Consider the following 11,137-nt stretch of genomic DNA (forward strand, 5'->3'; position numbering starts at 1 on the left):
TTCCATGCTGGCGGGATGTTTGTTAAGAGCCTCAACGCCTCATTCATTTCGCTCATTCCAAAGATTCCCGGTGCCATCAATCTTAAGGATTTCCGCCCGATTAGCCTTGTGGGAGGTATGTACAAAATTATTGCCAAGGTTTTAGCAAATAGATTGAAGGTTGTGTTGGACAAGATTATCTCCAAGTCGCAAAATGCTTTCATCAAAGGTCGGCAGATTCTAGATCCCATCTTGATTGCTAATGAATGCCTTGGTAGTAGGATGAGATCTGGGGAGCCAGGGGTCATTTGCAAAATGGATTTGGAAAAAGCTTACGATCATGTGAATTGGGGCTTCTTGTTGTACTTGCTAAGGAGGTGTGGTTTTGGAGGGGTTTGGTGTTCCTGGATTCATCATTGCATTTCCTCGGTGCGATTCTCAATTCTGGTAAATGGGTCTCCTAAAGGTTTTTTTAGTAGCTCCAGGGGTTTGAGACAAGGGGATCCTCTCTCTCCTTTGCTGTTTGTGTTTGTGATGGAGGTCCTAAGTAGAATGATTTCGGCGGCGGTTCATAGGGGGTTGTTAGAAGGCTTCAAAATTGGTAACACTACAGTCTCCCATCTTCTTTTTGCCGACGACACCTTGATTTTCTGCAATGCTAGGCCTGCCCAGTTACGCTACTTGCGGAGTTTGTTCTTGTTGTTTGAAGCTGTTTCCGGGTTGAAGGTTAATTTGGCTAAATCGATGCTTATCCCGGTGGGGAATGTGGAGCAAGTGGCTTCGTTAGCCGGCATTTTAGGGTGTGGGGCAGCTACTTTGCCAGTGAAGTACCTTGGTCTCCCGTTGGGGGGCTCTTGTAGGTCCAAGCATATTTGGGATGGAGTGATCGAGAAGATTGAATACCGGTTGGCCAGCTGGAAAAGGGTGTATTTGTCGAAAGGGGGTAGGGTCACCCTTATTAAGAGCACTCTTGCTAACATGCCCACTTATTACTTGTCTCTTTTCCCTATTCCGGTGAGTGTTGCTAAGCGCATTGAGAAGCTTCAACGCAATTTTCTTTGGGGAGGGATAGGCGAAGAGTTCAAATACCACTTGGTGAAGTGGTCGCAGGTTTGCACTCCGATCAAGGAGGGAGGGTTGGGGATCAGGAATTTATTGGTCTTCAACCGCGCTCTTTTAGGGAAATGGTTGTGGCGTTATGGGTCGGAAAGAGATGCTTGGTGGAGAGTTGTTATAGATGCGAAGTTTGGAAGTTTATGGGGAGGATGGTGTTCAGTTGAGCCTGGAGGCACGCTTGGGGTAGGATTATGGAAGAATATTAGGAAAGGGTGGGAAACTTTCAAAGGCTTTACGAGATTTGTAGTGGGGGATGGGTCTAGGATTAGCTTTTGGCATGATTGGTGGTGTGGAGATTCAGCTCTCAAGATAGCTTTCCCGATCCTTTATAGTATTGCTTGTGCAAAGGAGGCCTCAGTTGCGGATAACGTGGAGATGCTAAGTGGATCCAACCAGTGGAACGTGAGTTTTTTGAGGGCGGCTCATGATTGGGAGGTGGAGGCCTTTGCCTCTTTTTTCCAGGTGTTACATTCTACAGGAGTGAGAAGAGGGTCGGAAGATAGATTATGGTGGAACCCTTCCAAAAGAGGTACCTTCAAGGTCAAGTCTCTCTTTCTATCCTTGGCATGCTCGGAAGGGAGGAGATTCCCCTGGAAGAGTGTGTGGCGGACACAGGCTCCTCCAAGGGCAGCTTTTTTTGCGTGGTCGGCGGCTTGGGGGAAAATTCTGACCTTAGATAACCTCAGAAAGAGAAATGTGATTGTGGTAAACAGATGTTGGATGTGTAAGAAGAGTGAGGAGACGGTGGATCATCTTCTCATTCATTGTGAGGTAGCGTCTGCTTTGTGGAGTGCCTTTTTTGGCCGTTTTGGGTTATCATGGGTGATGCCTGGTCGGGTTTTCGAGTTGCTAGCATGTTGGTGGTCTGCAGGAAGGGAGGGGAGTGCTGCAGTCTGGAAGATGGTGCCTACTTGCTTTTTTTGGTGTTTATGGAGAGAGAGAAATAATAGGTGCTTCGAGGACGTGGAGAGGTCTTTCGAGGACTTTTTATCCTATTGTTTTCATACTCTGTATCTTTGGACTGTAGCGTTTGTTTTTCCGGTTTCGATTAGCTATAATGATTTCCTTGTACGTTTTTCCCTTTCTAGTTAGGTGATCCTCCTTGTATACTTCCAGTGTACTTCGGGGCGCCTACGCTTTTAATAAAGTCAGCTACTTACTTATCAAAAAAAAAAAAAAAACATTTGTAAAAAAAAAAAAAAAACTTTTTTGATTTTGGGGTGGCGGACACCACCCCCACTTTATTTTTTGAGGGTGGCTGAACCATTGTGGGGGGTGGTTCGTCTGCCCTCATTTTTGGTTTTTGGGGGTGGTTTCGCCACCCCTTTATTTGTTATTTAATTTGTGTTATTTTTTTAATAAGTTTCAGGACATTTAGGCAAGAAGAATTAAAAAGTAATCACATGCATGTGACTACTTTTCCGTTCATATTAATGCCAATTACTAACGTGTGTCTAATTTGACACATGGCGGTAGTATATAGGGGCCCCCTGATGTCACTTTTTAAAGTTTGGAGACGTAAGTGCAAGTGTAGTGGTAGTGTAGGGGCTAAAGTCTATTTTATCCTTATATTTTTAAGGAATTATAGTCGCACCTTCAAAGTCTAGAATAGAAGGAATGACATTTGTGTCACTTATCAGTTTAGTTGCATTGTTTCATGCTCTATGAACCACTTTTGGTCGAGATTTCTGTCTTCATTTCCAGAAAATTAATTTTTTTGTCATTACTTGTTTGGTTTTTAATATGTTAATTACAATTGTGAGTTTCTTTTAAATTATGTATTCTGAGAAATGCACTCTTTTTAATCTAGTATGTAACATATGCTAGGAGATAGATTCTGTGGTATATGATAATTGATATGTACACTTCTCCACCTCCATGGTGCTCAGATCAGGACCCTGGGCTGCCAGTTTTATCTGCACCTTGTTCTGCCTAACCTTGTTTATCATTGAGCTTTTACTAAAGAAAGTAGTATGAAATTGTGTCTTCTTGCAATTTTCTTTGTTTGTGTTTAGAGGTTAGTGTGGTTTACTTAAGCGTCCTGTTGGTTACTGATTCTATGAGATCATACAAGAAGTTATAATTTATGTTGCAGGTTTCAACTCCACATTGAGGCAGGGTAACATAACACACCATGAATATATTCAGGTTTATTATACTCATAAATTTGTGCCTGTTTAAGTTGAACATCTTCTTTATGGTTTCTTGATAGCTGCTTCTCATGTAGGTTGGAAAAGGAAGGGATGTTGGATTAAACCAGATTGCCCTCTTTGAAGGGAAGGTGGCAGGTGGAAATGGAGAGCAAGTCCTTAGCAGGGATATTTACAGGATTGGACAACTGTTTGATTTCTTCCGAATGCTGTCATTCTTTTTCACAACCGTTGGGTATTATGTGTGCACAATGGTACTTTTTATTGTATATCCTTTTCTTGGATCATTCTAGATAATTGGAATAACTTGTCTCTTGAATGGCCTGATGAGAATTTCCCTTTTAATGCAGATGACAGTACTTACAGTATACATATTTTTATATGGAAGACTTTACCTGGTAATCTAACAAAGTTAATTTCCCTTCCTACACCATGTTTTTTCACTGATTTCTTTAGCATCTCCACCTGAGTCTTACTCTTCCAAATTTTATAACATCATGATTATTATCTGTAAAATTATTACCATCATTTCTAATCAAACTAAGGTGTAAAACTTGCTGATTGTCTACAAAATAATTTGTATAACCAGTTTGGTATAGAAGTTTGGGAGTTTTTGCTGCATTGCTTGCAGCCTTGTTGTGATTTAATTGATGTTATGTAACAAAAATCTGGGTAGTTGAGCTTTATGGTACACTTGCTAGAAGGTACCTTTGGTAAAATTGTATTAGAACCTGTGGCAAGTTGCAGTTGAATGAAAAAAAAAAATCCATTTTTTGCTTAGAAATTTGGCCTTGTTTGTAATTCATCAAGTAGTCTAGCATTATATGAGCTTTGGATTAATAAGTTTCAAATCTTTTTTCCTTAATCTAGTTTGCTTAAGCCAAACAGTTGCAAGGAGTTACGTGAATGTTTTTATGATTCAATGACAATTATGTAATCCCCCCTCCAAAAAAAAAAAGAAGGAAAAAAAAAAAAAAAGAAAAAAAAAAAGCAAAGTAAGAGTATGTCTAGTTAGTTTATGCTATCATAGTCTTAATTACTGCGCTTGGTCAAATTCTCTAGAAATTGGATCGTGATGCATCTAGAGGGTGTTCTTGCAGTTTTTGCAGGCTGCCTGGACTTTTAGTACCGCCATATTCAATGCTCTATCCAAATTCATTCACCCAAGAAATGTGACCTAGCCTTTGATTTTAGGGAATCATAAATGAGTATAATGTCACTTTGGATTTTATTCTTCTTGTTCTTTATCTTCTTTCCTTCAGTGTTACAAGAAGTACTCGCTGTCGATGCTCTTGGATAGATTTTTCTTCTCTTTGTAATTTCCCTGAGCATGTCTTTCCACTAGATAACGTTTTAGTTAATCTGCTGCCAATTCCTTCAGGCTTTCTCCGGACTTGATGAATCAATCTCAAAGCGAGCAAAAATGTCGGGTAACACAGCACTAGATGCAGCTTTGAATGCTCAGTTCTTGGTTCAGATTGGAATTTTTACTGCAGTTCCGATGATAATGGGTTTTATACTTGAAATGGGATTGCTAAAGGTTAGTTTATATATTTCTTATGTGTAAAGCTTGGTACTTGACATAATATAATGACATTGCCTCCTGTATTGTATACAGTGGGGAACCTTTTAGGCTTTAGAAGGCTATATATGCATGATAAGTCTGTTTTGTCCTATTTTTTTCTGGATGTCCTATTAATATGATTTTCTTCTTGTTTTTTTTCTTTTCAATAAATGTATTTCCATAGTGCATAAAATTTTGTAGTGCTAATCATTTAGTCTTACCTAAATATTTGCAGGCTGTTTTCAGTTTTATTACAATGCAACTTCAGTTGTGTTCTGTCTTCTTCACATTTTCATTAGGAACAAGAACTCATTATTTTGGACGTACCATCCTCCATGGAGGTGCAAAAGTATGTCAACATATTTTTCTGATTTGTCTTTATTTTTTTTTAATGGTTTATTTGTTTGGCAATTGAAAGATTGATTTGCATTGTTCATTTTCTCCAATAGTACCGAGCAACTGGTAGAGGCTTTGTTGTCCGTCACATCAAGTTTGCTGAAAATTACAGGCTTTATTCAAGAAGTCATTTCATCAAAGCGTGAGTGGTATTTGCTAGAGAAGGGCAGATGATTTTTCTTTATGGGAAAGGGGGTGGGGGTTGATGTTATTCATTTGGATCAATTTAAGGGGCTTTTTTTTTCCCTCTCAAACTTATGAAGCTGATTTTTTGCAGGTTTGAGGTGGCACTGCTTCTTATAGTTTATATTGCGTATGGGTACACAGATGGAGGTGCTGTTTCATTTGTTTTGCTAACTATAAGCAGTTGGTTCCTTGTCATTTCGTGGCTCTTTGCTCCTTATATCTTCAATCCCTCTGGTTTTGAGTGGCAAAAGTGAGTTCTTAGCTTTTTATTTACTTCCTGGAAATTCTGTGTCTTTTCTTTTGTGGCATTTAAGTCCCTGCTTTTACATTTTATATAATTTTGTAATAATCATACTGGCTTGTCATTCTTATAATCTTACTTTCCAATGTACAGGACTGTGGAGGATTTTGATGATTGGATTGGTTGGCTTCTGTATAAAGGTGGAGTAGGTGTGAAGGGAGAAAATAGCTGGGAATCTTGGTGGGATGAAGAACAGGTTTATAACTAATGCAAATATTTTCTTTTCTTTTTTATAACTATTGCAATCGAGATGAAGTTAGTTGCACTTCATCTCCTGATGAGAAGACAATATGATTATTGCTTTAATAATTACTGTTCCTTTAACAAATAAAATGTTTCATTATTTAGCAAACTTGTTATAACAAAATGATGATAAGCACTAAGCAGACTAAATTTACAAAAAAAAAAATTACCTTTTCTTCCCATGTGGTAGAGCTTGATTGGTTCTAAATTTTTGTTTTCTTTATTCCTTTTTCGTGATTTGAATTGGGAATTGAGGTGGGGGGTTTGGGTGGGGGGCAGCCATAGAGCCATTTCCTCTGCCTGTTTGTTCTTTTCAACTCTGAAGAATGCAGATTTTTTTTAGCTTAGATATGTGGGAAGCATTGTTCAAATTACATGCCATCCATGCTTTTTGTATAAATGAATTATTATGTTATCAAATGGTCCTATGGACTTGTTTTACACTGGATTGGACGTTTTTCTGAGTAGCTCGCTGCTTTTCTGGTTTGTTTCTTGTGGTGACTCTTCTTATGCAGATGCATATACAAACATTGAGAGGTCGTATATTGGAAACAATTTTGAGTTTGAGGTTCTTAATATTCCAATATGGCATCGTATACAAACTACATATCACAGGAAAGGATACATCACTTGCGGTACACTTCTTGTCCTTTATTCTGCATGCATAGCTCAGATATGTTCTGTATGTTATCTAAAAATAAATTGAGCATATTCATGTCTCCTAGCTTCGGAAGTGTTACTGATTTTCTAATTCTGAAGACAGGTGATGATTAATAAGCAGTCGCCTAAGTTCTCCCATCCATATAATTTTTAGTTGCAATTGCAATCAAAATTCTACAATAATGGGCATGTTATTATATGTGGCCCATCACAATTACTGATCTGACACTTGAAAGTTGAAAGCCTTGAGAGATTTTTGCAAAACAAAAGAAAGAACAGAGTAGAACTATTGTGGCATATTATTGTCAGAAGTCTATTTAATAAGATTTTGGAATTATGTTAATGGGTCCCATCTCAATAGTGATCTCAGAAATGAGTGTTTATTACCAAAGCGAGGAAACACTGTAGCTTCTTGAAGTTGATTGAGATAAACAAGTTTTACAATCAAAATGTCATGAGAAGCCCGTGTCTGTTTTTTACTAGGGTTTGCGTTTTTAATGAATTTGAATTACTTATGAAAAAAATAAAAAGAAGCTTGTGTATATGTTGATACTATAGTAATAGGCTTAATATGAGAATCTTGTTGCAAAGTACTTCTAAATGCTTTCTTTATAGGTTAACAATTCATGCTCAACTAACTCTATAACTACCTAGATATTTGTGCATACAATTTTGGCTTTAGTTATTTCTACCAATAAATAAAACATAAATAATAAAGGAAGAAATGAAGAAAGATAGCTGCATATGCTTGTACGAATATCATATTCTGCTTTACTGATTCTAGTTTTACTAAAAGATTAAATTCTCTTGATCTTAACAATTGCTTTTGTTCTCTAGCTTTATGGCTTCTCCTGGGCCGTACTGGTTGGCATTGTCATGATATTCAAGGTTTGTCTGGCTTCTTGCTTAAATTATTTTCCCTATCCATCTTGACTTGCTTATTTTTGCTTTGAACCTAATATTTTTTGTATTATTTTCTATTGTCCGGCAGGTCTTTACCTACAGTCCCAAAAGATCAACCCACTTCCATTTAATGATGCGATTTATACAGGGAGTCACATCCTTGGGACTTGTTGCAGCCCTCGCCCTCGTTATTGTCTTTACTAATCTGTCAATAGCAGACCTGTTTGCAAGCCTCCTTGCATTTATTCCAACTGGATGGGCCATACTATGTGTAAGTTTTAAGAATACAAGTTCTAATCAAATTTCATGAACACAAAATAATGTGCGATTTTGACAGTGGCTAATTTGTCCAAACTGTATACCCTTTCGAGAGAACAGTGATTAAAAATTTAGGATATAGCTGAACACGCATTCTATATATGATCTGACAGCCAGTGTAGCTGAATATAGCATTATTGATCCAGCTATGACATTTGATATACTACTGACACCAAGTGGATGGGTTAATAAGCTGTTCTTGACTTGTCGTGTATTCTCAAGTACAGAAAGTAATGCAAGCAGTTTAGGGTGCTTTGCATAGATAAGATGTTATGACCGGAAAATTGAATGGTAGTGTCTTTGAGACTCCTTGGTTGTCATGTAATACATGTAAGCCATTGAACTGCATCCAAAACAATGATTTCTGGATGCATGGACTTTTAATTGCTTTTAACCGGGTAAACTGCTTTTTTTTTAATAAGATAATTCAATCTTATTAAAAGGCACAAAGGGGCGCAACCCAAGTACACAGGCAACTGTCTATTTGTATTTAGTCTTGACCGTGTTTTAGCGATGATGGTATTATCTGATATTTGTTTGATTATTGTTGGTTGTGCTGAAACAGCTGGGAATCACTTGGAAGAAGGTGGTGAAGAGTTTGGGGCTATGGGAATCAGTGCGTGAATTTGCTAGGATGTATGATGCTGGGATGGGTATGCTTATTTTTGCCCCAATTGCCGTGTTATCATGGTTTCCCTTCATTTCCACCTTCCAGTCTCGCCTTCTCTTTAATCAAGCATTTAGCCGTGGGCTGGAGATCTCCATCATTCTTGCTGGAAACAAAGCTAACATCGAAACTTAATTCTTCCTTCCGGCATTTCGTAAATATGCAGCAGCTGTGATGTTGTGATTGTGTATTTGAGATGACAATGCTCTAGTGTTTTATGACCCTTAGTATATTTCTAGCATGGTGTTTGTATAGATGGTTGTAAAAAAAACAAAAATGTAGCGGTGGAAGCAACATTTCTATTTAGAGCAGGTGGTTGGTGATATTTTGAGTTCCACTTTTTGTAATGTAAGGATGTAACATCACTGAACTTCGGGATTTCTCGTTTTTTTTTTTTTTTTTTTGGGGAGGACCAGGCGTTATCATTTGTCTTAGTCTTTTCATATACCTCCTGCAAGTCAACTTTATTTTAAGCGAAAATTGCTCCAATGGTCCACTAAAATGTCTCAAGCTTTTTTAACAGGTTTCACGTGGATTTTTTGGTAATGTCATGCGGGATTTGGTTTAGTTGGGGAAAAAAAACAGTAAAAAGAGAACTCATGTATTTTTTATGTGAAGCTTTGTTGCTGGAGGAGCCAACGGAAAGTATTTGTTTTCCATGTCATAAAGAACTCGTGGACGTTTTTTTGTTTTTTTTTAAATCAAATAAGGAAAACGGGTTACTAAGTGATCATATAACAAAATGGTGGCCAACTCAACAACAAAGCCCAAATAGAAATTACAGTATAGATATAGAAACAATAACAGACAGCAGACAATGGTTTCATTCATGATCCCAAAAGAATTATAAACAAGTTGGGCCTTTCCAATGGTCACAAAAGGTGCTATCAAGTGGCAAAAGGACTCTATAAAGAGTCCCATGCTGTAAAGGCAACAACCACAGTTTCAAGGTTGTAGAAAAGGTACTGCAGTAACCATTGAAGGACAAAACACCGGCCAAAGAAGTTTTCTCTACAAGATCAAACCAGATCATATCAGGAAAACAGTAACTCACGTAAAACCAAAACTACAGCAAAATACAACAAAAAGTTCAGAAATACAACAAAAAAACTATAAGCAAAAAACAAGCACTCAGGATAGCTGCACTAGCAGAGGATGGGTGGTTGAAAGTCCCTGGGGAGCACATGGACGTTTTTATCTTTGCCTTTACATATTCGGTGATTTAGTTTTGACAATTTTTTTCTCGATAAAATATCATTTCAGTCACTCAACTATTTATCATTATCCCTTATCTGTCATTGTTTTTTTATTAGTTCTTGAAACTCTAGAAACACCCAATGTTATCTTTGTCCAACCTTACAATTATTATTCCTTAATATATTTGATGTGATATATGTTTTTATGCTCATATTTTTTAATAGAAATCTCGTGCAATACTTATAATATGAGCACTTCATTTTAAATAAATGACCTAAATTCTGTCACTACATTTAAAATGTTAAAAAACTAAAACTCTATTTTCAGTAACCATTGACCTCTACTTTCACTATGGCCACGATTACCGCCCTGGTCGGGATGCTCCAAAGCATTAAGAGCATAAAAAATTCATTCATTACTGTTAAATTATTATTTATTCCAAAAGCTTAAACTAATAGGAAGAGATAAATTTATACTAAAACTCTATTTTTTAATAGGTAATGCCCAACACGTGGAATATTTAATTTAAATGGGAGATGAATTGACGGAATCAGGGTTCGATCTCATGACTTTTGGCTCTGATACCATGTTAAATTATCAGTTATCCCACAAGTTTAAACTTATAGAAAAAGGTAAATTTAATCAGTTAATCAATACTTTAACAATTACCAATGGCACATTGTGTGTTTAAGTGTGAAAAGACACCTTACCTTCATATGGTGATTATCAATCTCTCATCACCACCACCATTAGGAGTGGTCAACCAACACTTTGACAATTTTGGGGTGACCGAATCACCAGTTTTGGCCAATGAAGTGGTTCGACCAAAATTAGAGCTACAAGAGGATAAGAATGAAATGAAGACTTAATAAAACTTCATGCATTAAAGTGAGGATATTCTGACAAAACAGTTTAGAAACAACAACCATATTTTGACCATCCGTGATTCACATGTATTTTAGCCAAATGCAGAGCCACCTTCCTGAAAATAGCATGGGAGGAATAGAAAACATAAGAGTGGTGGAGCTTAGACCTAATTGACTGATTCTACAATTACAATTAAGACAAAGACAAAGACTTCCTCTATCTTCGGCTCCAAACAGGGTGTAATGGAATCTTTAGACAAATCAATGTACTTTGTCTGCATAGGAAGCCTACCTTAAGTTTGGCTTGTCTCCAACTAAAAACAAAAACAAAAACAAAAACAAAAAAATAATAATAATCATTGAAGATTGTCTTGTGAAAAAAATACTGTCCAGTAAAAAGAAGAAAAAATAACTAAAATTCTTCGTCAGTTTTACAATCTCACCGTTTATTTTTGCACCAAAAATCTTCATTTAGGTTTGGGAGTCTGTTTAATATACTATTTTTTCTCTCTATTGTAACATGATTAGGGCCCACATGATGCAATGAGAAGAAAAGCACAGTGGGACCTTCAACTCCAACAAGAAGGCCAG

The 11,137-nt window shown here is 37.1% G+C and overlaps 1 protein-coding gene across 1 annotated transcript in view; it reads left to right on the forward strand.

The window, feature by feature from the left end:
- LOC132173904 (callose synthase 10) overlaps window positions 1-8,856 on the forward strand; it is a 63,850-nt gene extending 54,994 nt beyond the window's left edge. The window contains exons 40-51 of the mRNA XM_059585572.1: window positions 3,191-3,243; window positions 3,323-3,499; window positions 3,596-3,643; window positions 4,627-4,785; window positions 5,045-5,158; window positions 5,259-5,347; window positions 5,483-5,641; window positions 5,786-5,888; window positions 6,451-6,570; window positions 7,433-7,483; window positions 7,587-7,769; window positions 8,382-8,856. Coding sequence (XP_059441555.1) covers window positions 3,191-3,243; window positions 3,323-3,499; window positions 3,596-3,643; window positions 4,627-4,785; window positions 5,045-5,158; window positions 5,259-5,347; window positions 5,483-5,641; window positions 5,786-5,888; window positions 6,451-6,570; window positions 7,433-7,483; window positions 7,587-7,769; window positions 8,382-8,618 — 1,493 coding nt within the window. The 3' untranslated portion in view covers window positions 8,619-8,856. The remainder of the gene's footprint in view (window positions 1-3,190; window positions 3,244-3,322; window positions 3,500-3,595; window positions 3,644-4,626; window positions 4,786-5,044; window positions 5,159-5,258; window positions 5,348-5,482; window positions 5,642-5,785; window positions 5,889-6,450; window positions 6,571-7,432; window positions 7,484-7,586; window positions 7,770-8,381) is intronic.
- The last annotated feature ends 2,281 nt before the right edge of the window (window positions 8,857-11,137 follow it).

This window comes from Corylus avellana, chromosome ca3, assembly GCF_901000735.1.
Source record: "Corylus avellana chromosome ca3, CavTom2PMs-1.0".
Taxonomy (NCBI): Eukaryota; Viridiplantae; Streptophyta; class Magnoliopsida; order Fagales; family Betulaceae; genus Corylus; species Corylus avellana.